At 44.3% G+C, this 27,560-nt stretch overlaps 1 protein-coding gene across 1 annotated transcript; it reads left to right on the top strand.

The window, feature by feature from the left end:
- The first annotated feature begins 719 nt into the window (after positions 1–719).
- Positions 720–26,899, top strand: LOC142802838 (uncharacterized). Its single transcript, XM_075887893.1, has 11 exons — positions 720–734; positions 12,259–12,434; positions 17,296–17,595; positions 18,329–18,354; positions 18,803–18,894; positions 19,804–19,895; positions 21,712–21,736; positions 22,202–22,282; positions 23,241–23,284; positions 24,745–24,854; positions 26,045–26,899. Exons 1-11 carry the CDS (start codon positions 720–722, stop codon positions 26,191–26,193), a joined length of 1,110 nt encoding a protein of 369 aa, XP_075744008.1. The 3' UTR covers positions 26,194–26,899.
- The last annotated feature ends 661 nt before the right edge of the window (positions 26,900–27,560 follow it).

The raw sequence follows: 27,560 nt of genomic DNA, 5'->3' as shown, positions 1-27,560 counted from the left end.
TAAATTCCGCAGTATTCGGAAGCATCCTGGCTTGCAAGGTGGACGTTAAAAAAAGTACCTGTAGTGGTTTGTGCTGAGGTGAACACTTAAGGCATTGCTCTTACAATTATTCCTGCCAGTTGAGCCAAGACACACCTAAATTTCTTCCACAAAAAAGTGAGGCGCCCTGCTCCCAACTGGGCTACAGGAGTTAGGCGCCTCCTCCTTCTTCTAACCACCACCACCACTTTCAAAATGTAGATTAGCAGAAAACCTTTATTTACACCGAACCAAAAATGAATCATTGCCATCTGACTCCCGACTCTTTTTTTTTTATCACAACCAACCCTTGTTGTCCCTCAAGCCAAGCTTCTTCTACAGCTCTAGGAAGGGGGGGGGGGAAAGGGGGGGGGAGCCGCTTTTTACTCGCGTGTGACTTTCAAGCTTTAGCCTCCTCCCCCACTGTTCACCTGTCTGCTGCGCTGCTTTTTCGTACGGATACCACGAACCCGTATGCTTGCCTGTGGCAGTCTTTACACGCTCTTCTCCCACTTTGTAGACCATTGTCATAAAAGAGGAGAAGATGTCACGTGATAATTGGGAAAGGGATTCCAAACCTTGCTATAAAGGAGTTCGGAGATACCATCGCGTTGGCACTTCCATCTCTTCTGGTCACCCCCATCGCAACAGTCGCCATCCACCGGGTCTAGCTTCCGACCACGACACCTTCCACGACTACGATGCCGCGCAAATCGGTAAGCAGTCCTCATCATTTCACTTATCGCGTTCGGTTAAGGGCGATTCGCGCATGCCTCGTTTGTGGTACATGTTCGCGCTTGATTCGATCATTTACCGATCATTTACCGAACAACGTTGTCCCCACAAGAAACGCAAGACTCTGTCGTTTACGAAAAATGATTTTTGCCTGTAAATAATGTGCGCGATAGCCATACCATGAATTGAATGAGGCATAATTGTGGTTAAGTACTGGAGAGGCAATTTCTCTTGGCTATTATTGTCTCCCATTGTGCAGTACTTTGTTCGCGTTTTTACTGGTAGAAAAGTTTTAAAGAGAAAAACGATGCACGCTGCAATTCGTGGTTCTTATCCGCTTTCTTCCAAGCCTCGTGTAGTGGAGATCGGAGGACACTTATCCTGTGCACCCCGCCGGTTGCTTCAGCTGCCGTTTTCTGTAGAAATATTAAAAAAAAACTGATGCCATAAGGATACCAAACATGGTCGCACTACGTGCTAGGCTTTTGTGCCAACGTCAGGTAGAATGATAGTTATAGCGCGAGAACAAAACGTCAGGTAGAATGATAGTTATAGCGCGAGAACAAAACGACGACGCAGAGACAAGAAGGACACGAGCGCCTCTTGTCATTCGTGCGCTCCTTGTTTCTGTGTCGTCGTTTTGTTCTCGCGCTATAACTATCGCCATGCCGTACCAACTAGCCCCAGCTGCTACACGTCAGGTAGAAGCCGCGGCTAAGAACAGTGTAGGCAGCCACGTTCTCCGCTGCTCTAAACAAGCGTTATTCTGTAGGTACTTTGTTTTGCATGTAGTCGGTACGTGTGCTTAAATTGCAGCTTTAACCATAGTTATAGCGCGAGAACGGAACGATCACAAAGAGACAAGAAGGCCTCTTTGTCGTCATTCTGTTCTCGCGCTATAACTATCATCATGTCATCCAGATTAGCCCTAACTGCCACACTATACAGCTTTAAGCGGTGAGACTTCTGATGCTATTTTTACACCGGTGAATCTTAAGTAAATGGGTGTCCTCCATGCTTACCAGATGGATAGAGAGACGAAAAGCTTTAATGAATTCTTATTTTCTGTGTGTGTATTCGATGCAACTTTGCATTTTTTGTCTATTACCTCTGCAGATCCCCCTCACTTATTCTGTTTTATTGAGCCGTGTAACTGGAGTCCAAACAACAAACAAAATGAATTGATCAACAAGTAAAAACAATCCATATTGGTAGCAAGCAAATATAAAGGCCTGAGCACACGTACCGATTGCAGCGCAGGTTTTTTCGACGCGGCGTCGCGCTCTCTCCATATAGAGATAAAAGATTTGTGATTACGCGACGCATGATTGATATGTGGGGTTTAACGTCCCAAAACCACCAGAGAGACGCCGTAGTAGAGGGCTCCGGAAATTTTGACCACCTGGGGTTCTTTGACGTGTGATTACGCAAAGCTGTGCACCCATTATGGCGCGGCATGATGCCGCGTTAAAATGCCACGCGCTAACGCGCTACATCGGGTGCGTGTGGTCAGGCCCTAAGAAAAACGTGACACCTATGCGTGCCGAGCTTCAATTTCCGGCATTCCTATGCTAAAGTCTGGTTTGTCGAAGCAAAGAGTGATGGTGTTTTGAGAATAGCCGCGCGAAAGTTCGTTAGAGGCACAGTGTGAAGCAGTAGTTTTCATCTCCGGAACTGGCACCCGATAAGGGATTATCTGAAATTGAAGAAAAAAAGTGGTTCGAGTCAACCACAGCCATGCCAGGTGCTTGCACCTTTACATTCTCGGCACTGGTGCACAGCAACTAGTTTTTCTAGGAGGGGGATAAAAGTTATCAAAGGTCAGAAAGAGAAACGTACGAGCAGTCTAGGGAAACCAATCCTCACCATTTGCGCTTTTGTGTAGGCACTGTTGTTCGGGCGTTATCCGAAGGCCTATTCAGGGGAGGGAGGGGGAGGGGGGTTGTGATTTTTTTTTAAGAGCAGCCAGGTGGGCTTTTCGTAGTGACGAGTGCGTGAACCTGTTCAGACCGCTTGCCTCCTTCGGCAAGCAGCGCGGCTGAAGAAACGCGCATGTCATGCTTTTACGCACGTGTCGCTGTCAGGTGGCAACGATTCTTCCAAGAAGAACACCGCCGCGCCTTTACAGCGTGACGTTTTACCCGCCTTTGGTGTGAACTTGACTCAAAGGGATCCCAAACGAATATTGGAAAAACTGACGAAGCTTCGAAATTCCACTCGGAAGATGCAGCTGTTGCGATAAACGAGCTTATTCCCCGTATTTTTGAACAGTTGGTTGTAGCTTTGATGGATGGAGCAGTGACGTCCAAGTTCCCGATGTGCATGCTGGATGCAGGTGTTCTTATCCTCCTCTTCCTTTTCTTCGGCTGTCCTTTCACTCCACTCTTTCCCTTCCACAAAAGCACTGGCGCTTTGCCCCAGCCGGGAGAATAGACCTCTCTCTGTTTGTAAACAGTGTGACCATACCCTCTCTAGGAGCAGGTGCTCGTTGACTAGAAAGTTCCACCTGCAACATCTTTCTGAATAGCAGAGCTGCGTGTCTGCATTCCTTCGACAGAAATTTGTGCCCTGCTATGTCCTTAGTCACAGCTTTTAAAAGAAGGGGGTCGCGGAAGGGTCACTGCTCATAGTGTGGAAATCACTCGTGGTATATGGATCTATGGATGGAGAAACTTTATTTAGAGTACTGAGAGGCGCGACTAGCACGCAGTAGCCTTCACCCACGTAAATGGCAGCCATAAAAAAAACATGATCTTTTTCGAAAGCGAACGTTTTGAATGTACACGGTGACTGGCACTTTGAGAAATATTTGCGTGGCATGGATGTAAATTTATTCAATTTCCATCGTGGCATGTGCAATGTAGTCTTAAACGAGGTACAGCATTGGCGGCAGCATGGTTTTGAGCTGCTCTGCGCGACGTCATGGATAAGATTCTCGCTCATAGCGAAAAACTCTGATTGAATATGAATGAAAAAAAGAGACACTTCTTGCCGTGTGTAAGGCTCAGGTTAACATATCCTCGTCAAAATTAAAGTGAAATTCTATCGCTACGTTTCTCAATAACCACGTGAAAATTATTTATGTAATGTAATACCCGACAACTTAATAATATAGATTTGCAACAATATTATCTGGCGCAGTTACCTTGCCGCATTTGACACGCATAACGTGTTCTCGTACCTATATTTCTTCTTTAGGCCTGATACACGAAGTTCTAATGCTAATTGTCACTTCATAAGGATCGAGCTGTAAAAGTAGAAAGTAGATAAGAAACGAAAATCTCCGCTGTTTCCATTAGCACGTGCCAGGTATCCAATACTACCAATTATAGCCGTGGTGAAGCGTATATGCAGATTCAGCAATGCTGCAACATGCTTATACCTAGCTCCTGCGTCATCGTATATATCACCCGGAGATCATGCACTTTTATTTTTATGCACGCCACGCATACGCTGAGATGTGCCCGATCGCAGATAATCACGTCAAGTGCATTTTTTATCCTGACTAAAACACCACGCACAATGTTCCCACTTTCATCGTCCGTAATGGTGAACCAATATTTTCGATGCCTTTCAACACAAACTCCCCGCCCCAGTCAACACTGCGGCTTGTTCCTTGCACAGGCCGCCACGTGTGTTCACTTCTTCGTGATGAAAAGCCAGCCAGCGTGGTAAATATTTCATTACGCACTTTACCACACACCTAGATGTTCTCTGACACATACCACACCTAATGTTGCCATTGTGAGATGAAGTATAAGCTTTCAAAAAAAAAAAAGCTTGGCCCAAGCACCGAGTGACTGCACCCCACTCAACCACCGGTGACGTCACACTGTAACTTACCCCCGTAGAGGTCTATTGTTGCTCGTCATGCCGGTTCTGGGAACCAGAGGAAGAAATGAGCGAGTCGAGAAACGCAAGCGACGGCTGGCATCGTTGGCTTGCCCGTTTCGCGTGAGTTTGACGTCACCAACGCCACCTCCTGTTTATGGCGTGGCCGCTCGCTGCGGCAGTTTATGAAAACGCATTAAATTCATTTTTTTATCTTGTAGCTTCTGTCTGAAATGAAGGTTCGCTCTATCGATTTCAGGACTCAATATTTTATTTTCCTTTTTGAAAATCTTGGCGGTGAAAACTTTGTTCAGTATCCCTTCAAGCTTTACGACGTGAAAAAAAAAGAAAACTTGTCGTTATTATGCCACCAGGCCTACCACCCATTGCCTTGCAACCGGTTGCCCAGCTGTTAACCTTCTTCACTAGCCCGAAGCCTATAGTTATTTCCCTCTCTGCCTTTGCATACCTTATGGAGGTGTTTCACTACGGCCGTGCTATGCTGTTAACCTTTGTGTTTTGCATCTTTAACAAATAAACAAACAGTGTCACGGTACACGCATACGCACAAAAACGGCTGGGTTGGTTGATACGATATTCCATAGCCCTATAAATTCACGTTGCAATATACGAAAACAAGAAAGCATCGGCATAACAACCGTAGTCTACCACTGTTTTCTTCTGAACTTGGAAGACTTGCAAAGCCAAGCATCTTTCGGACATTGCGTCGGATGGTCCGGTGCTGCAAAAAGTGCCGACATTTCAGTAAATGTACTGATTTTCTTTGCTACCTACTGACTCTTGGATATGAAAATATATACTGATATTTACGGAGTGCCTAGTTTTTTCTCTCTGTTTTTTTTGTTTGTTTGTTTCAGTAGCAACATTGCAACTCCCGACTCCTTCTAACGCGCAATCTGCGCCTGCTGATTTGTCCCTCCCAATCTAACGTACCTAAAGTTTTTCCTCTGCTTAAAAAATTTAGAAACTTTATCCCAATCTAGAATATTGACAAAGCCGTGCATATTCAACAGGGTTTACCGGTGCGAAGTTTGGGAATCCCTAGCAGTTTGGGAAACCCTAGCGTGCCGAAATTTGGCCAGATTTGCACGAGGTTTCCGGTACTATATTTTTTTTCGTTGCAAATGTTGGTATAGTTGCGGATAGGTACTAAACTCACGCTTTACCCTTTTTTCTTTCCCAAACCAAAGGTAGATATCTAGGCAAATTGTACTTTTTAGCATCGCCCTCTCTCTCTTGTTATCTCCTAATGATAATAACCTCACTATTTAAATGTTGTCTCATAAATTCACTTTCTATTTTTTCTCTTGTTGTTATGGTATAATTCTCATGCTTATCACGCCTCTTGGTGGCACTTCACAGGCTCCGAACATGTTGTTCTATAGTACTTTCAGAGTACATCTAAAATGCGCGCCAAATTTAAAAAGCGCGACATCAGGGGCGTAGCCAGGGTGTGGCACACTAGGCTCGTGCCCCCCCCCCTTTCCGCGAAATTTTTTTCGCATGAAATAGGAAGCAAAAAATGACCATTTCATTGGAGCGAACTGCCTCAAATCAAGGTGCTTCCCCCCCCCCCCCCTCACCAACCGAAAAAAATTTTTGGTGATGCGCCTGCGCGACTTGGCTCTAATATTGCTATATTGGTAGGCAGCAGAAAAAAAACTGAGCGATTTGCTAGTGAGCTTGAACAAGCTTGGTTATACATTTTTTTTTTATTTTTGCGGCGAAAAGTAGGCAGCTGTACTCATAATTTTGTATCCCTTCATGCGTTTTCGTCCCTTCTCTCGAACATGTTACATGCGACAACGAAAAGAATGCGCGGCTACCACAAGAGTGCTACCAAAACATGCGTCTCTACAGCGTTTGGGCTACCAGCATTTCCCTAAGCAGGGGGTCGTGAAGTCCTCGGTGTTCATAGTTCGTCCGTCGCTAATCGTCCTCTTTGGGGCTCGCACAGATTCGCTGCGATCTGCGGCTTTTGCAGCAGGGACTAGCCAGGACACGCTGTAAACTGACATCCTACAATAAAGTACACTCATAACATGGATGTTTCGGTTTGTCAATACACCCTTTATCATAGGGTGTCAGTTATAGACATGCAAATCGTGCTCAAGCGTGGGCTTGCGTGCTTCTGTGGCGTTATGTCGATCAGGAATACACAGGTTCAATTACGTAACAAGCGCGGCGTCGCGGCTTGTTACGCCAGAAAACGTCATGAGGAAGCAGGGAAATCTGCGTTTTTTGGATGCTATAGCGTGATCGGCTATGGTTAATTCGTTCTTCGGTGCGCCAACTGTGCAGGCCTTGGGAGAGTTACCCACTTCCGTTTGGTGGTGTGTAAATGCTGCCATTCACGAACACCAAAAGTTCGAATCAGCGCTCCTTTGGAGCTCGTGAACCCTCGCGACAGCCTTTTACTGCATGCCTTAGAGGAAAAATATTCTTTGATCACGAAAGAGTAAAAGAATACAAGACTTATATAAATACCCATACACGCGGCGAAGACCTGTGGGTTCACTTTGTTTATGGCTTTCGCTTGGGAAGAAAAGAACATCGCTGCTTACGTATAGTGCGAGTTGTATGCGAGAGGTACTGCTCTATAATGCCGGTGTAGCTGTGATTCGTAAGTGTTTGGAAACCTAATATTTTCATTCTCTCAGATCATTTCAACGTAATGTATACCATTTTCGAGCATGAGCAAAGATACTTTGATGATCGTTCATTATATTCAGATGAAAACTAAATGGGCTATATTTACGCAAGAAGGTCCTGTGGTGCGACGTCGGACGACATTGGAATATCGGATCAAACAACTTCCCGCTGCCTTCTTAATAATGCCGGTGTCATACGGGCACTCTTCATCCCGATCAGGGGCGATTCGAATGAGGCTCGATACAAATTGGGGTCTGCTGTGCGGTCACTTCGAGCATGATTTCGATTAGGGCGATCGCAATCTGGCTCCCAGACCACGATTTTCCTCACACTTGTGCCGAACTCGATTGGTCTTGGGCTGGAAAGGGTAGCAGCGGATTATGATTGATCGCGATCAACAAATTTGGTACGGGTTGGCCTGAATCGCCATCAAACGTGATAAACCAGCCATCGAATGCCGGAGCGATTTCTGGTTTTAATGACAGCATGCGAAAAAGAAAGCTGCAAAAAGGAGAAGTGAAGACAGTAAGGCACACCATACTCACTACTTGTGAACCTCATATGGTTATTTCAAACAGTGAAATGACCATATGGTCGGACAAAAAGTGTTTTCAGTTGTTAAAGAGAAGGCTACACCGGGCAAAGTAATTGGAACGTATCGCTGTATTCACGTGGCTATATTCATCGATGTTTTAGGTATACTCTCTGTCTTTGCTTCATTTTTACAAGAGCACTGTTAGGAGCCTTCGTTTTCGGGGAAACGTTTTTTCATGCCAGTTCATGCAAACCAAAGCGGCCATTTTTGCTGTAGAATTAAATTTCTAGGCAAGCATGCGTCCCTGTGCAAATGTGCATGACGTTGGCGTGCAATCATTTGTTACAGACAGGCCGTGTTCTCATGCAGCAGCTTTCCTGAATAAAAAAATATTCAAAGGTTTCATTTAAATGGTGGCCATGCTGAAAGAAAAAAAAACTGGTAAACAAATAAGCCCTATATACGTAGCTTATCTGGACATCAATCGGGCGCATGACAACGTTAATCAGGAAATTTTGTGGGATATATTGACGGAGGTGGGCATATTTAGGTAACGACTGTATACTATTTACAGACATATACCGAGAAAATACGGTTTGCATGGAATGGGAAAGAATAACTCGCAGTGACAGCATTAAAATTGGCAAGAGGCTGAGGCAGGGATGTCCTTTGCCCCGCAGTTATTTATGCTGTACATGGTCAGGATAGAAAAAGCGCTAGAAGATAGCAAACTTGCGTTCACTCTGTCACACAAACAGGCCGGCGCGAAGATTGAGCAGAAGCTTCTAGGTCAATTTTACGCTGACAGTATTGTCCTGATTGCAGACAGTCAAGACATCATACAGCGGCTCGCAGGACTAGGATTTAGTGCAAGAAAACGTGTATTGGTGGTATTCAACTATGCGAAAACCAGGTGGTCTCAATATAGGGCCCAAAAATGCCGAGGGGGGGGGGGGGGACCTTGATTTCGGGAGGGCCCCCCTCCTAGTATGGGTAGTTTTCGCTATTTATTTCCTATACCACGGTGATAAAAAGAAACTTGAGGAGGGTGGGCACGTGCCCGGTGTGCCACCCCCTGGCTGCGCCCCTGATAGAGCTTTATGGTGATACATTTCGTACGAAGCGCTTCGAGGTCTGTGGAAAGACGTAATGGTTCCGGGGCTCACATTTGAGAACTCAGGGGTGCGCATGAAGTCATAGGTGCTATCAAGAAGTGGATGTAAATCAAAAGACGGTGGAACGGCTCGCGTTGGGCGTTCATCGACCAATAAGGCTGTAAAGGGGAATATGAGATGGACCGACTTTGAAGTAGGGGAGTTCAGAGCAAAATGAGATTTTAAGAGAGGCTTAGGAAGATGAGCGAGAGTAGATGGGCAGGGAAAGTGTTCATGTATTTGCACAGGAAGAGCATGGACACAAAGTCGACTAAGAGAACTAGGAAGGAAGGAAGCAGACAAAGGCAGGGAGGTTTATACCAGAAAGACACCCGGTTGGCTTCCCTACACTGAAGCATTAGTGAAGGGAACCAGAAAGATGAGAACAATGGAATAGAAAAGAACGGAGAGACCGACAGTATATTTATTGCAGCGTGTGGAGCTCCGCAGCAAGTCAGAGGCATTCACACAAACCCATCGTCTTCAAAAAAACACAAGGCCTTCGCTGCCTTGCGGGATGTCGAAAGATGGAGCTGTAGTTTCGCCTGCACAGAAAGTAACTGATCATCCAGTCACCGCATTGCGTTGGCAAGTAGTTATCTCTCTGAAACATATCGAGAAAAATGGCACAGCTGGTGTTCGATATTTTCGTTGGTGCTGCAAACATCACTTGCCGCACTGTCAGGGTCAAGTTCATGTAGTCCGGTACGTCGTGTGCTAGGTGTGTTCCACTCAGTCAGTGTGAGACTGCGGGCCAGTTGACTAATCTGCCTCGCAGCGTCCGCTATTAAAAGCGGAAAATAACTAAAAGGCTTGCCAGTAAATATACGCCTGGCAATGTGGATGATATGACAACAAGGAGCAATAAGCAAAATGTTATAATGCAAAATGTTAGAATGCAAAATGCTGTCAGTCATATCTTTCTACTCAATAACAAACCACTGATGAGAAGTAACGTATGCCCTTATTTCGCGCACATGATCGATTTGTTTTGCCGAGAAGGTTTACACTAACTAAAGTAAGAGAAGCTTCTAAAATAGACTGTCAGCAGGCAGAGCACCGGTAAAGTTTCAATTCAAGGCTGGTGATATAGAAAAGACTATCTATTATTGTAGGCAAACACAACTTCGTGTTATAACTACTAATTGTCAAAATTGTCCCCGAAAATAAAGTCGACAGTGCTTCACCGGCCTTGAGCGAGATCCAAGACTGCCTCCTCGATTAAGCCGTCAGTCGCGTCACACACTTAACCATATAGAACATTCTGACATTCTGTGCGTAAGGGAGATTTCTGGCTGATCTCCATATGTCGCCGACTGGCGGAGCGCTTTTGCCTATGCGCACACAAGCTTTTTTTTTTTTTGATGTTCTCTACATGCCGGCTCAGTTCCGACAAAAAAGTAGCGACATAACCGTGCCTTCGCAGTGTTTCGATACATTCGATAGAAAGGCAAAGTATTTCACTACTGAGATACAAATACATTCTTCAAATGTATCTAGATACAGGAACTCAAAAGTATTTCTGAGATAGTACTGCGTCGCTATAGTGTCCAGCCCTGTACTACAAATTTCGTGAAGGGTAAAAACGACCACCGCAGTCATTCAGTGTAGTCAGACGGCAGCAGTTTCATTTTGTTATACCCAGTTTTACAACCTAGCGCGAAAGTATACTTCTTCTGCCAAGGTTTTCCTATCTAACTCAGCGTTACTTTAATCACACCAGCAAAAATACCACGCACAAGCGACTACAATCGCCGGCATCTGTTGGCCAAACACACATTCAACGTTGCTGCGAGGGAAAAAGCTTCAGGAGAAAGGCGCAGTGGCACCACCTTGCCGTGTCCGTGTGTTTCGCCTCGGTACTGGTGTTTGCTTCCGCTCTTTGCTCGTCTCAATACTAAAGCCCTTTGCTCTTGATCGAGGGGCTTTACCCACTATCCCTATCTAGAGAACTGTGCCGAAGCTTCGCCCCCACTCACCAGCATTCTTGTCTTGTCTTGTCGCCTCGGAGATCTTGGCTCATACCCACATGGGGGATTGGCCACACTGTACCTCATAATAGATAATTTTTTTACAACGCTTGCTAAAAAAAGAAAGAGACATTTGATAGGACAATAATAATGTTCCTTTGAAAAAACGTAAAAAAAGTGCAGAAGAATGCGATAAGCCAGAATATATAAAACAAATTAACAAGAATGAGGAAGGGGGACAAAGAATTGAATATATCTGGCAGTACCACTAGCAGGGTATCCTTCCGGTTGCCTCAATGAAGTTATGTAGCGCTGACAGAATAGCACTGCGGCCCACACCCAACTGACTGGCTCCAAAAGATAATAGGGTGGATGTATTCACTGGCAATCCGAGCATACCAACCGGTCTTTCAAGAATTATTCGGCGCAGTGAGGCGAAGCGGTGGCATGTGAGAAGAAAGTGATCTATTGTTTCCGGTTCATTGCAAACTGCACATAGCTTAGTTAATGAAAATCCTGATTTGTTGAGATAAAAATTTAACCGAGGAACCCTACAGCGAAAGCTTGCGAGGGTCACCTCACATTGACGGAAAAGGCATTTTGCGGTGTTCCGTGTGAATCGCAAGTGCCGAAATTCTTCAGATTGTAGGAGCGACGTTGCGTTGATTTTTAAGATTACCAGGCGTTTGAATCGCTCGGCAGTAATAAAATGAAACTGTGGAGCTACCAGCACTACCGGGAAACTTAAAGATGCCAAAGCGAGCGAATCAGAAATTTTATTTAGTACGATTCCAGCATGCCCGGGGACCCAAATAAACCGAACATCTGATAGGCCATGCGGTACGAGAGACCAAAATATCCTGAGAAGAGGAGACTGCTGTGCGGACGTTAGATGTGTACATACAGACAAAGCATCCGAAATAATAATAGCTTTTGATTGCTGATAATTTAGTTTTCGAAGAGCCAATGTAATAGCCCGGAATTCTGCGAGATAAATTGGTGTGAAGTCAGGCAATCGGAGCGATTCACTTTATGGATATGTTGTATTTTTTTTTATTTCCCTTATCTCAGTTGCAGAGGAGTAAAGGCGACGCTTGTCTGGTCAACCTCCCTGTTTTTTTTTTTTGTCCCCTCTCTCATTGCACATGGCATGTTCAGTTACGCCTGGAGACTTGGGTCTTCCGTGCTCTATGTCGGACCCCTCTAAGGGATATGGGATAGTCGGTGCCCTACTTGTGCGCCAACATCTGCTTACATCACGTCAATGAAAAACTGTAATTTTGATGAGTAGAACAATGACATTGAAAGATCAGACGATTAACCTTTTTTCTATCCTTTACAGAAGGGCAAGGGCTCGAAGTCTAAGGCCGAAGTTCCGGAACCAGCTCCGGTGGTTGCGCCTCGTCCTTCGTCGAGTGAGGACGAGACGACTGACGAAGAGGGTGTGCCATACGTACCGGAACCTGGGAATCGTGCCAAGGCTGGATGGGACAAGTTCCGCGAGGCCTTTAAAAAGAGGTATGCATGAGTGGTGTAACCAAAGAACCTGTGCTATAGCACAATGAAGTGATAGCAAAAGTAAACGCAAATCTACCGGCAATAAAATGAACGGCATGCTACATATCTTTGTACGTTTGCATTCGAATGCCTGCTAGACCCGAGGTAATGCTTGCAGTTGTAGAGTGCGCGTCTCAAAACGGGCCGCAGCGTGAGAGACTGGCAATAAATTGCTCTAACGTCCTCATTTGATTTCGATGTTCTTCTCCCTCCCCCCGAGTTTCTCGTCACTCACCATTTACCGATCGGCGATGTCCATTGATGACGACATCATCTGACGCACTGTAGGGACCTCACAAATGTTGGCGAGCTGTGACTGCATGATTTGACGTCACCGCTGTCTCGGAGAAGGTCACATCGGTTTTTCGACCGCGCCTCAAAGCCCGACCACATGCAACCGTTGCAGGTCGTCGGTGCGCAGCTTTTGGACGCTTCACCAGACCCTCTTCCTACGGAGAGAGAGGACGAGTTGCTACGCGAAGTTGAAAAGGAGGTTATACCGTATATAGGTAGTGGTGGTTTTAGTGGTTAGAAGAGGAAAATGGCACCTAGTTCCTGCAGCCCAATAGAGAGCACGGCGCAGTGCCTGTATAGGTGTTCAGTGGTGATACTAGGAAGCTGCGCGCAGTCCTCTGTCTCCATAGAAAGAAGACAAGGCGCTGCACGAAAAAAAAAAAAAAAACGTGCTGACACGCTGCGGCGCCCCCGCGTGGTCAGGCCTTCAGCGTCTCGTGGGTTGGAACGTCTTCACAGCCACGTAGGTTTTACGCCTTTCAACATACTGGCGTTGCGTTGCATGATTGGTACTTTTCCCCTCAGATATTCAGTACTACCTAACGCTGAATCTGGTAATTACACAATGCTACCAAATTTCAGCACGATAGAACATTCTCGAAAGCGTAGACATTCTTTGACCACGTCTCCAAAGAATACAGTGGCTGTGGACTTGTTTGTTTGTTTGTGTGTGTGTGTGTGTATCAGCCCCATAGGGTCACGTAAAAAATGGATCTGTCATACACTTGAATGCGAGGCAGTATGCAGTAGCCACACTGTATTTGCTAATGTCGGCTAAAATGTGTCCAATGGTAATCGATGTGGCATTATGCTTGTTAAATAATAGAATTGAAAATTACTTCACGCAGTATATGACAGCTGGTCACCAGCCCGCTTCCGCAACGACTAATTCGTTTTTATCGCTGAAATATGAGCATCCCGTTTTCCGAAAGCCCGCTGAATGCAAGGATAATTCAGTCTGCAAAATGTGTCGGTCTATGCTATTTCCCAAATACGCAGATACACTAGTATCATATGCCGTAACCAACATCACGAAGTAGGCGCTACCCAAGTGTTCAGGAGTGTGGGATGCATCAGCTGTACACGCTGTCCAGATGGATAGCTTTTTTTTTTTCGTCTTTATCCTGTTGCATTTAGTGCACTAAACTGAATTAGTGAGTCATAACGATGACTTTTGTGAGTTCGAAAAAAAAGTGACATTATTTGTCCCACATGGCGCTCGCCCCTTGCCCAGAAGTGCAACCTATCCAGACTGACAGTACAAAAATCACAGTATTGTCTGCACAGTAAATACATTATTTTCTTTTTCTGTAATGAGGTCTTCAGTATTAAAAACGCCACTATGAGGGTGGCAAATCTCATTCTCTTTCGTGTTTCTTGAGGTATTTAGTGCTCTATACTGTCTTATATCACTTTGAAGTTGCTGGTGAACGTTGTGAGTACAGAGTGACAACATTCAGCACGGACGCCGAAATTCCGCCAACTAATGTAAATAAGAACAAACAATAATGAAAACTAGCAGACAGTTCAGTACAGACACCGACATTCCACCGACTAATCTAAAAAAAAGCAGAGATATTAATAGAAACTAACAGACAATGATGCCAAGGAAAGTATAGCTGACGTCATTAGTTCTAATTGCAACGTAAATAGGTCTCTTTGATTTGGCTTGTACTGTCTGCACTAGTTCTGAAAAGTGTCACAGTGGTGCCGTGAGCGCGCAGCACCGGTTCAGCAAGTGCAGGTGCAGTCGTGACACTACAGTGCGGCGGCTATTGCCAAAACGAAGGTGCAAGTGCAGGTAGAGTTCGTCTAATAGCCAACGCGACGTGCATCGATGGTGTTGTTTACCAGAACACTGCCGCGATGGCTGTCTTCATGCCATATAGAGAAAACTACTCGACAGCGTCCATGATTCCGATAACGGCGATCTGTAGGAGGTGTTTACGGGGTTTGTGTGGGTCTATTGCTCGTTGTACGTGAAAATGTCAGTCATGTTCTCAGATACAGAAGTGTTGTCGGACGGTTCCATGAGTATGACTTCAAGAGACTGTTCATACTGTCTACAACGACAAATTAGTGGTTTACTGTTCAATCACGTAATCCTTGTATTCAAGTGCGTGCGAGGCCATAGACCGAGAAAAAGCGAAAAATTCCAGGGGTTCTTTGACCAACAGAGCCACTTTTCTTCACACGTGAGCAAGCTCTCTTGAATACGTATTTTAAGACAGTCTTTTTGAAGGCATCCTACCGCATCGGTTTCACGCTTTCGTAAAGACGAAGTAAGCACGCCGCTTGCGCCTCACTGCATCAGGTGCATCTTTATTACTGTAATTTTTTTTTTCTCCTACGATTCTTACTGCAGTCAACCACAGTGGATTTTTTTCACTCATGAGACACACATGCAGAAACACATGCAAAAAAAAATCAGTCCTGATAGGTACTGATAAGACAAGGCTAAGATTACCCGTCGGTGGCACGAGCTTGACTCAAATGCTTGCGCAACGCCCTGAACAACATGCCGCATCACCTGCTCGAAGCTTGGCAAGAGGAAGGGGCGCACGCCATGCTGCACCTCTCTGCACCTCCTTTCGAGCAAGTGCAGGCCGGCAGAGAACTCGCGCGACCAAACGAGGAAGCCACTGCAGAGTGCGCGCTCGGTACGAGTAAATCTAGGAGAAAGGTGCTGCACCTGTTGAACTGGTGCCGCCGGTGCAGCGAAATCAGAGAGACTTAATGCGAATAGAAAAAAAAGTGGACCAAACGATGTTGGCGTCACCTGATATGTGACGGCAACAGGCTAAAAAAAAAGTTCTACATTTCCTGTCATGGCTACTGGCGGCGCTTACTTAAGCTCACACGGTTCAATGCTCATATATACCCCTAGAAATTGGACTAGCAGATAGCCGCCATGGTGCAGGACGCGTTATTCGAAGGTCGCTGGTTCGTTCCCTGCCCATGGCAAGTTATCTTTTCGTCCACTTTTCTTTCTTCACGATTACATCACAATTACTTTTAATAACATCCCCTGAGCTTTAGTTCGCATAATTGTCTGTTATTTTTGAATACCATTGTGTCGAACAATATAAACTATAGCCCATAAATGTCCACTTCTTTCCTTCAAAAAAGGAGGAAATAAGACACACAAGACAGATCACAAGAAACATTTTGTAAAAGGGAAATTTGTAGACACTTAAGTCATTAAAATCAGGATTATTTGAGTTGATTCAATGTACTTGTAATACCCAATGAAAAATAATCAATGCTATAATAAGGTGGTAAATGTCGCGAGTAATTGTGGTCGAGAAACCGCTTTAAACATATGAGGCTCATTGGTTAGTATATGGCTACTTCAATGGGTAATACGATTACGTGAGAATGACTGCGGCAGCTGAATTCGGCCGCAAATCGTTTACCACTTTTTCTATACATACGATTTCTCATTGTATACACACTCCGCTACAGAAACTGATGGGAAGAGACTTGAAACATTCTTCTTTCAGAAAAAAAAAATCCACCAATCCAACATTGTACTTTAGGGCTCTTCCTGTTGTATTCTAACTTGCTTGCTTGCTGTGGGAAGATTGAGGCTCGTAGCACTTCGGCTGCTCCATCTCTCTATACTTTCGACAGTGTAAAAAGAATGTTACCTCCACAAAATAATAATTTTTGATGAAGGCGAAAATGCTTGGGGCCATGTCGCAAACTGAAACAAATAATAAAAACCTGGATAATCACTGTACGAGAACAGGTGGACAGCGAAGCAGCGGCATCATCACTATTATCAATTCGTTTTATTCATTAATTGATTAATTACTTCAATTCATTGTTTGGCCTCTGACTTACGGTAGACTCCCAAGGTAGAATAAAGAAAACCGTCACAGTAAAAATTAAATAGAAATAAAGGGAGGACAGAAACACGGCGATGAACAGTTCTCTAGTGGAACTTTACTGGTCTATGCAATTGAACGTTCGCAGCGCTACTTCACAAATTTTGCTCCTCCTTTCATTTCATTTCATTTTATTACCTTAAAGACCCCATTGAAGGGGCATTACATAAGGGGTGGGTACATATATGAAAACGTGAAAGCCTTTTTTTTTAAACATTGCAAGGTAATTTGTTACGGTGTTCAAAAAGGTTGTAGGACAGGTTATGGCGGTGATTTCATTAGAAAGGCCATTCCAGTCCGTAGCTGCACGAAAAAAAAAGAATGAGGACGAAAAAGTGACGGTGCGCGTACGCGGCCGCTCAACTTGTTGCGGGTGCGATGGGAGATGCGTGCCGGAGGAAGAATGTATGGTGGCCTGCCGAGCGAGCTGTAAAAAAAACTTGTGAAAAAGGGAAAGACTAGAAATGCGGCGACGAGATGCAAGCAATGATAGGCCAGATTCTGTTTTCAGTGCTGATATGCTCATTTCCCTCATTTTCCACAGTTCTCTAGTGGAACTTTACTGGTATATTCAATTGAACGTTCGCAGCGCTACTTCACAAATTTTGCTCCTCCTTTGTCTCCCTCATTTCCCGCAGTTCTGGATTCGCCGGTGTGGCAGAGAATGGCGACGACGGCAACTCCGTCGGCCCACAGCCCAGCAGGTCGTACCAGTGCGGCGGCCTCACGTTCACCCCGCACGTGTCGCCCCCCGCGCCATTCAACGAGCAGCGAGGCTCCAACCAGCACCCGTTTCGCGTCTGCAGTCCTTCCTTCGAAGCGTTTCCGTGGCTCTCATTGCCGATTTGGTTGCCAAGCTTGCACGGTGCGGGAGAGAGGAAACCAGAACCCGAAGAAGAGAGAGCGACCGAGCGGGATCCACGATTCTCCTTCTCCTTGTGAGTTCTATACTCTATCTGCTTCGAAATTTCCATATCACATGGACGCATTGGCGCAAAGAAAAAGTCACGCAGTTCTCTACGCATTCGCCTTAAGCCAGTCCTACGTGCGAGCGATTTCGCCCCAAGAGCGGAGCGGCAGCCGTCGCGCGAACCCAATACAGGTTTCTAGTGTGTCCACAAGACGCTGCTATGAACACCGCCACAGTTGGATAAATTAGTTCGCACAGCGTCTCACCAATGGGGGAGAAGTGGCGGGTGTGGAAACGTGATGGAAGAGGCAGCTCTCCTAGTTTATGTGCCAGTTGTCACGTGATCGTAGAGAATAGATCATAGCTTTAGGCTGGGCGGAGCCTAGGCGCCAGGACGCCGCTACAGGCGCCCTGCCATGTCGACTGTGCCTATTACTGCTTACAAACATGCAATAAGTCTATTCACTCATTAAAAAAGAACTATATTTCTCACATTATCAGCACAATTACATTATAATAGCAGTACTCGCTGTAGGAACAAGGGCATTTCAACGTGAGTTAGTATTGGATAAAAATCGAGTATTACGTTAATTAAAACGCAGGGGTTAAATAAAAAAAACGATTTACAAACACAGGTATTCTTGCACTGATTTGACCTGCAGAATTTAAGGTGGTTAAAAAAAGACAGACATACTAAGACGTAGCTTTATTAATCATTTCTCAACATAATTTTATACATCTTTTTTTTCTTTGTATTTCAGTGTCCGCGACACTCTCCTCAAGTATGGTAAGTACGTGTTTTATTACAATTACCTTCGTTTCGGGATGTCACAATGTGCTAACGCAGTAAAGTGCAATCGAAGAAAAGGTAGAGTTGTGATGTCGTCGACATTGGTAGAGATTGTAAATTTACAAATTTTATAAACTAAAACTGAATAGCTGCGATGACGCTTCTGCCTCCAGTTCTCTCTACAGAGGGCAGCTAATCCTGCTAGCTAATTATCTAAACGTTGTCCAAACTTGCCGAGTACTGCGATAACAGAAGTGTTGTAGTATGTTGGCTTTAAAAGGCTACATTATTTCGTGCCAAATTTCGGACATAATTTGTACAAAGAGCATTCGCACCCACGTCTTGTTGACTTGTATGCGTTGGCATGTCATGCTCCCGACTATGGTACATTTCCACAATCACTGCTTAATCTTTTCTTTTTCATCGCCATTCTTATTGCAAACAGAGCGCGTGGACGATTGGCTCAAGGACGTGCACCATGGCTATCTCAAGCTGGCACGCTGGAAGCAGCCGTACTACACGGGAGCATTCCTCGCGGTGAGTGACTCGGGCTGTTGGTTATTTTTGTGTTGTACAACGCCTCGATGGAAATAATGCGGAGACGGCTGCTTCTTGTGGAATTGCTTTCTGTCACGCGATTCGATAGACGCCTAATCAGCCACCACTTCTGCGTGCAGTGCCTTACGCTCTCTCCCCCAAATGAAATAATAGTGTCTACATTCAATACCAGCATTGATGACAATAACTACTCGCTTGTATAGTGACCAGGAGCCTCGCACGCAAGAAATCGGTTGCCAGATCTTACAGAAAGGCTAGAGTTTATTTGTGTGCCTTCGGATTAGGCGATGCATCTGGTATTCATCCTTCTTCATTAAGGTATTTAATTGCAGGCCAGTTGGTATTGGCTGAATGCTTCCATAATACTAGCGAACGTGCACAAGTGCACCAGAGAAAAAGGCAGGACATCACTTGTGTGCGTTCACAAGTAATATTGTAACATTATTCCTTCTTTGATTTGTTTATTGATTTGAGTGTGAACGTTCAAGGTAAAAAAAAAAACAATATGGTCGATGGAGTTAACGGATGTTTTGCGCCTGCACTCATAGCCCGCTAAAGCAATGTAGCTTAACTTTGCCAACTACCGTCATTACACAATGTCAGGTCAAATTGATTTGTTCTAATTAAAAATCTTAAGCTAGGGGGTTAATAAAAATTTAAAAGAATTTCGATTTTAATGTCTTTATTAAAATATTCCCTGCGTTTTTCTTTTACAAAGCTATCTTTTTCCACAGCTTTTCAGCACTGCCGTTAAGCCACTATCGGACACCAAAATTCAGTTTTTTTTTTTCGGAAGCATCGTAACTATTTTTTTATTAAAGGTGCTTGTGCTCCTTTTTCTTCTTTTTTCTTCTCGCCACGTCCACCTTACACATTGTCATTTTGCAGGTGGTACTGGGCAGCACCTGGATCGGCTTTCTCCTGCATTTGCTACTCTATGCAGCCATAATCTACATCTTCAGTCAGTCATTCCAAGAATGGTAAGTGAACACGCCAGATACAACTCTTTATGCCGATGACATGAACGTATTTTTCTTCTCAGAAGAGAAATTAGATATTCTTCAGTTGCAAGCTAATAAATGGATCAACAGCTCAGCTCAACAATCTCAGCTGGTCTCCTCATGTTGGTAACCTCAAAAGATGCATTCCACATTCAGCAGGTGTTATAAGTAGAGTAGAAGAACTTCTGCTGCTCTAGTTTAAAAAGCAGCTATATTACCCTTTAATTCGTTCCCACTTACAGTACTGCCTCCTTGTATAGATAACAACAAAGACGATTAGGTATTAAATGTATATCCAACAAAAAAGACACATATTTTGTGAGTTGTTGCAAATGTGCTTTATAAAACTCACCGCGTGCCACTTTTTGATGCGAGTAATATGCTACAGATACTTGAACAATGCAACACATACTGAAGAAGAAAATAAGCGATGCTATATTTCTGTAAATAAAGTTATGCCAGGATAATTTTCATCAACAATTTCTGTCAAAGGGACACACTTAGAAAATGATGTGGGACAAAGGTTTTACACAAAGTTACTGTAGCATACAAAAACAACATTACGTAATTAGTAGACTTCTTAAATCATCATCCTACCATCATAAATATGGCGCGAGAAATGGTGCACATGAAATGTTTCGAAAACATAAAATTTGGGTACCTTCTGTTAATACAGAAATAATTCGCAGTTATTTTTTTCTGCTGCATTCTGCATTTACATTTATGTTGTACTTGTATATGTTTTTTTCTACGCTTGTTTAGTTGTATTATAGTACTGCATATGTATTTGCAAGCATGCATAGTATTGTTCTCTTGTTTGTATATTAATATTTGCTCTTGTTATATTGTAATTTTCCCTGTTATTTGAGTTATGCCTGCCTAGAGAGGAGTGTGACACTCAGCCAGCCACTCAGGCCTTTTGTAACCCTCCCAACAGGACAAATGTGCATGTTGTTACTTCTTATCGTCTAAATTAAACGTTAATATGAATCCTACATGCCAATCACTGGAGTTGCATCAGGCTCTTAGGAAAATGAAATGGGAGTATTCGGGGGGGGGGGGGGGGGGGGTCGCGATACATATGTAGCACCGGAAAATGACAATGCTAAAGTTGTGGTAGAATATTTTATGTATTTAATCAGTCAAAACATTTCTCGCTTTCCTCTCAAAGTCGCCCAGGTTAGCCATTTTCCTACTGCCTTAAGTGGGCAAGAATTAAGCTAAGATGTAAGATGGCTCAATTTTCGTAGCATTGACGAACCGCAAGGCATTCAGGTAATGCAACAGCCTGACAACATTGACATTAAGTTTTGGCTGCATTAAAATGTTGGATCTTTCAAATACGAAAGTTTTTTTACTTGCGTATTTATTATCAGTGCCTTTATCTAAAAGCACTCGCCTGCAACATTTACCTCAACACAAGACCTTGAACGCAATGTCCTTGTTGAATCCTTTCAGTGTGCTCAGTGCAGTGGTTACAGCAAAGCTGAAAGCAAGAGACGCATCCAAGGGTTGACGTGCAGACAATATTCATTTTGGGAAATATTTAAGTATATGCAAGGTATATGAAAGAGAAAGCAACTTGCAATGAGCTGAACTAGAAATAAGATTCGTAGTCGACTCTCATCCTCGGCTCTTTGTTGCGTCCCAGTAGTGGCCGTTGCGTTGTGCATTTATACTCAAAAACGTCTCATCAAATAGCCCCGGTAACTGCTCATAGTAATGTTGCATTTCTCAATAAGTTTTTTTTTTCGCCTTTTAATAATAACTGCTGTTTCTGTCTCATTTATTCTAGCCTACTCGACTCCGACGACGGAAAGGTGAGCGACGGAACTTCCTTTTTCTCGCTTTTCAAACGATAACGAAATGAAGCCACAGGTACTGTGCCAACTGTAACACAGGAAAGAGGTCTGTCTTCAATATCTGGAATCTACAGATCAATAATGAAAGACCCTGTAACTTGGAAGGTGGGGTTCTTTCATGTGCACCTAACTGTGGTAAAAAAACAGGATACGTGTAAAGGTCATTCTATTAGTTCATTAAGTATCACCGCCTCTGCGTTTGAACATACTTGTAAAATGAGAGCCTATTGTGTAATAAAATCTGCTGCTTCTTGCACCCCAGTGTCTTTAAAGGCCAGTGAGTTGTTTTAATGTTTATTGCTTCGAAGAAAGTTCAGTCACGACGAAACAGTGAAAAAATAAGTACATTGCATTTTTTATTACTATTGCCTTGTATTTTGTTTTTTTCTTATTAGTTTTTTTTTTCTCCCAACAACCTTGCAGGTTGCGAAGCGAATCCAGAGCCGGCGTAAGTTCAACGTCGATATTGTGTCTCGGATGCTGAAGCTCAACATGCGAGTTTCGGTGAGGAGTTGCTTTGTTGCTGTTGTTGTGAATACCAGTGTTCGGATGCTTTCAATACCCGATGTGCGCCAACTTTTGTCCCTCTTATTCACACATGCTCTTCTTGCTTTTGCTTCATTTAGTACTTAATTCATAGCGAGGGTCTCGTCCTGTCTGACTTGGTGCCTCGAGGTAGTATACGAGGGATAATTTGATCAGTTGTCAGCTCGTAATAAGATGACGTGCTGTATGATGCCAAACAGGCACAAAAATAATGTTCCACACTCGCCGCCATGGCTACTGGTGGCGCTGGCTGACGCTAACACGTTTAATACACATATAAAGCGGACGGTGGCATAGACGCCGTGGTAGCTCAGTTGCCAGAACACCAGACGCGTTCTTCGAAGGTCGCAGTGAATCTGTTCATGGCAAGTTATCCTTTGGCCCACTTGTCCTTCATCACATTCACTTTACAAGTACCTCCAGTACCATTTCCTATACTTTCCTTGGCATGATTGTCTTTTCGATATAATTAACACTGTGTCTAACAAAGAAAAACGAGCCCTTAAACATACATTTCTTTCCTTTACTATGAATCTGTATATCTGTGCATGCAACTTCTTTGAACAATACGCCTTTGCCAAGTTGATTTTGTAAATTATTTGAACTTACCTTCGCAAAGACGAAACACCACATCTATCCTCAGTTTTGGCTGCCTTCACAGAAACGAAGGCACAAGCTAAATATTCTTTGAGCAGACTAGCTTACCTAACTTTTTGATGGCTGTTGACCTCGTTGTCGATTACTTCACACGCGATAGGTTGTCTCTTAAACAGTTATTGTGTAATAATATTTCTATAACTATAATTGAATGTTTTCTTGTGTTACCAATGTACATGCTATGAGGAGAGGGCATCGTTCACGTTTGGCTACGACTAAAGCAGATACTATAACCGTCTTTCTCTGTGTCTTATTTCAGAAAAGCTTCCAAGTGATCTCGACTGCCTTCGACAAAACCCATAGGTGAGCTTTAAAAAGTCACGTTTATTATAGCTTACACTGGTTACATATACTAATACTCATGGAATATGCTACGAACTAGTAATCTCCACTTGTTCATCGTACTGTTTTTTTTAACAGGCTGAGGTAAAGAAAAAAAACGAAGATTAAATTGTTCTTGGTCTTCGTCGGATCCCTTTTTTGTAAAGAATAAGAGACAGACATGTGAATGACATCATTAAAAACTTCTTTATATCGTAAAAGTTTGCTTAAATGATAAAGCGGGAAATCGTTTTCGTTCTTGCAGTACGTTTTACTGAGCATTTAACAATTGAAGCTGTTTTGATAAGCAGCCGAATTCTGAATATCAACCAGACCACGCCCGGGGAGCTTTTAAAAATGAACGTAGGGAGCTGTGTTGATATGTGTTCAGCTCTGTCTACAGTAAGTGACGAAGGTGTGTCGCTCTTGCTCATAATCTTTCCGCGGAGACAGCCTCCTGCAGCTCATCTATAGGTCAATAGGGTAGAAATACCTTGAATTGTGTTCATTTTTCAGGGCAACTTCTTACGCGCCCGTTGCTGCTTCGGACGGCACCCACGTAATCCAAAGAGCGAACGCGACAGCGTAGTGGATAGCGAGATTTACCTTCGTATTCACAAACGCTCCTCGTCTCGACTTTCACACTGCGCCGCCGCTCGGCTAAAAATGACGCTGCGCTACTCAACAATAGCAGCAAATTATCACTGATATGCAGTGACTTTCCCTGCCTAGAGATGGCGCTCCCATCGACCTTCTCAAGTGAAGGTGGAGCCTTGAGTGAAGAAGGGGCGTTCTAGAATATGGGGGTTAGAATACTTCACGCAAAGGATGCTGGCGTAGCATTAGCGTTCATCACTCCACGGGAGCCCGCAAAACGGCGAGCTTGCGACGCATGCGCAATGCACTGCGTTGCACTGTCCTCAAGCTCTCTGATATGGTAAAAAAAAACAGGCGATAGTGAGGAGGAGGGAACGTATGACGATAGCTTTCGCGGCAGACACTGGTGATGCCGCAGTTTTGCGTCGGCTGTCGTGGAACGCGCTTTTGCGGACCGGGGTCTACCCGGTCTCTTGTAGTAGCGTGGTGTAGCTTCGGGTTGAGGAAACGAACTCTGACAAGATGGGGGATACGAAACACAAGCAGGTTTATGGCACTATTTACACTTATATACAGCATAGAGAAGTTGAGAGTTCACAAATCACGAGCGTGGTGGTTGAACCGATACATGGTTCAGAGCGACGTCCAGCACTCTGCGGCGTCATTTTACTTGTCCATTTCTCTCCTGACAACCGCAGCACTAAAACTGCCGCATTCGCTTATGTAGCACGTGTTGGGTTACGGAATGCTCCATTGCGTCGACGTTATTTCCTTCCCACGTCGCTGTCGTGAGCCAATCATGCCTAACGCACGCGTGTGTCGTGTCCTGACGTCGTTTATCGCAGCCTGCTGACGTGGAAGAACCCCGGAACCACTCTGTGCCTGCTGATCACTCTACTTGTACTGGTTGGGATTGCCTTCTGGCAGGGCCAAGCTTTTGCCGTGCAGATCACAGGTAGGACCTTACTTAATGCTGCTGAACGTCACTTCAACATGAAGGCGACATCTTTTAGCGTCTCACGCTCGCGTCTATCCGTCGGTGCACAGCAACAGTGGCGCCACCACGGCTGTGGCTCCTCCCCGTTACACTCATCAATCACGTGATCGCGGAGAGAGGGTATAAAACAAAGCAAAAAATGCATTGCGTAGTCACTCGAATGGCCACAGGCCTTCACCGAACACACTTTGAAAATAATAAAATGTCCTCCTTTTTCTTTTTTTGGGGGGGGGGGGGAGTGGAGGGATTTGTAAATGTGAGCTGCTTTGTACTTGCGGGAAGATTACCTGTGTACGATAGTGCGAGCGCCGGTGGGGTAATGAACTAATATCGCAAGTGTAAAACAGTTCTTTTGTACAATACTACCAGCTATGAATTACAGCAGAGTGAATGAAAGAATATGCAAGCAGAGTAGAATACAGATTCGCAACTCAGTCTTTGTAGTGTATAGTGAAGCATTTTTGTTAATAAAGGCTACTTTGGCGCTACTGTCTAAGCTTAAGAGAAGGCAAGATTTCATTTGTTATCTGATTGTTCATTTGTCGTAGATGGCAGGGACTTGGTACGTGTATGAAATACGTCAATATTTACGTCAATAAAGGCTGTGGCTTAGCGTTTACTTAGCTCAATCGCAAAAATAATAATGCAGTATTATTGTAGCCAACACTTGGAAATGAAAGGGAGACAGATAATACGTTAAAAAAAGCAGGGAGGTTAACCAGAATTGTATCATCCGGTTTGCTACCTTGAACTAAGGGGCGAGGGTATGGGGAAGTTAGACACGGGCAAAAAAACTGAGGTGCTAAAACATATTGAATAGGCCACTACCACGCAAGAAGTCCAATAAAGCCTTGACTGATTTTTTTCTGCGAAGACAGATCATGTCGGCATTCGAGCCTTAACAGACCTTTGCCTGAACAGATGAATGTGGTTTGTTAGACTAACGACCACGTCAACTCGAAATCCTTTGTTTCGAGGTTTTTCTATTACGTCGTCTGAGATTATTTAACGACCTTAAAAAAACTGAGTTGACCAGCAAATTCGGCACTTCAAATGTAGATGAATGCTTAACTTTCAAGCAACACATGCAGACCAGCATGCATCATGGAGGTACAACAGAACTGTTTTAGACATAGTTATGTTTGCAGTTACCCTGATCCTGCTGAAGTTGTTCGTGGCTGACTATTTGTGCCACGTGTACCCTGAGGCGGCCAAGTACGACCTGATCAGCCGTGCCTGGAACCAGCTGCCCGTAAGACCTATCGAGAACTCTGAGCGCCGCAAGAGCCGTGGCTAGAGCACTGCAGTGACAGTAGAAGTTTCTCGCTGCAGCCTCCAGAAGCCTGTAGGTCGTAGGCTACGCCATCGCAGTTCTGTTGAAACTCTTTCTTAAACGAAACCACCTCGGTGACTCATCATCATGGTCGGATTCGGGCCTAGGAGCATCCCTTTTGCTAGTTCACCCCCTTATTTGTCAACCCCTTATTTGTCAACCCCTTATTTGTCAACCCCTTATTTGTCAACCCCTTATTTGTCAACCCCTTATTTGTCAAGCCCTTATTTGTCAAGCCCTTATTTGTCAACCCCTTACTAGTCACCTCATTACTACTACTAGTCTTTTTCATTCTAGTCACCTTCATACTAGTCACCCTTTATTAGTAACCTCTTATTAGTCGAGCACTTATTACTAACCCTATTGTTGGTCCCCCTCTTATTTGTACACCATCTTATTCGTACACCCTTTCTTTTTTGGTACACCGACTTTCTCTATACTTTCTTTTGGTACACCTTCTTTTTGTAAGCTTATTTTTTGTAAACCCCTTTTTTGTTAACCCTCTTATTTGTGCGCCCTGTTATGAGGTGTGCCTATTGTGTGCTGTGAAATTATTTTTTTGTTCGTGCGCTGCTCTGTATTCTGCCAAAGTGTCAGGGCAATGGAGTCCTCTTGTATCTAGAGACAAGCCTTGCGTGGGGCACAGTGCAATAAAGCGTGCTAATCTTTACTCAGGCTTGTTTATTAATAGCTTGCTTTTGTCATTCACAATGTAGTAAGTGGTGATTGACATGGTCGCAATTACAAAAGAGGAGTACGAGGTGCAATGTCTGTCTTCTATATAAGGAAAGTGGGTTTTGGTGAGTTTTATGAACAAATTCAGGGAGGCCTTAGAACTCTGTGCCACTCTGCGCTGGTGGAAAGCAGCTGAACAAAATCTGCCAATGGAACACAAGCGCTCACGTAAGAGCAAATGACAGAGAAGTGCTAACACATACATCCGCAAAGCATTCTCCTCAATCAATTCTTTCAGTGACACTTGATGCGTTTTACGGTGTGCATCCACAACACCAATCACAGTTCAACTAAACTCGCATCTGTACAGCTCTTCGCTCTCCATCAGCCACTCTGAACGTCTGGACAAAAGAGGAAGGGGGGCTCGTTTTGTACACACCCTAATAAAACCAATGGCAGTGGAGGCAAAAAATAAATATTGGACATTCATCATCAGCAGGAGCACAGCCTGACTACGCCCACAGCAGGGCAAAGGCCTCTCCTGTGTTCCGCCATTCAACGCGGTCCTGTGCTTCCTGCTGCCACTGTTCATCCGCAAACTTCCTAATCTCACCTGGTTACCTAACTTTATGTCTCCCCATCACCCGCTTGTCTTG

Source organism: Rhipicephalus microplus, chromosome 3 (genome assembly GCF_043290135.1).
Source record: "Rhipicephalus microplus isolate Deutch F79 chromosome 3, USDA_Rmic, whole genome shotgun sequence".
In the NCBI taxonomy this organism is placed as follows: Eukaryota; Metazoa; Arthropoda; class Arachnida; order Ixodida; family Ixodidae; genus Rhipicephalus; species Rhipicephalus microplus.
Note: the sequence above shows the minus strand (reverse complement) of the source record. Positions and strands in the feature narration are given on the sequence as shown.

Bases quoted from the DNA above. Each gene is read 5' to 3' on its own strand.
- LOC142802838 (XM_075887893.1), top strand. The intron at 12,435-17,295 runs GTATGCATGAGT...CATTTCCCGCAG, and splicing joins CGCGAGGCCTTTAAAAAGAG to TTCTGGATTCGCCGGTGTGG. The intron at 19,896-21,711 runs GTAAGTGAACAC...CATTTATTCTAG, and splicing joins AGTCAGTCATTCCAAGAATG to CCTACTCGACTCCGACGACG.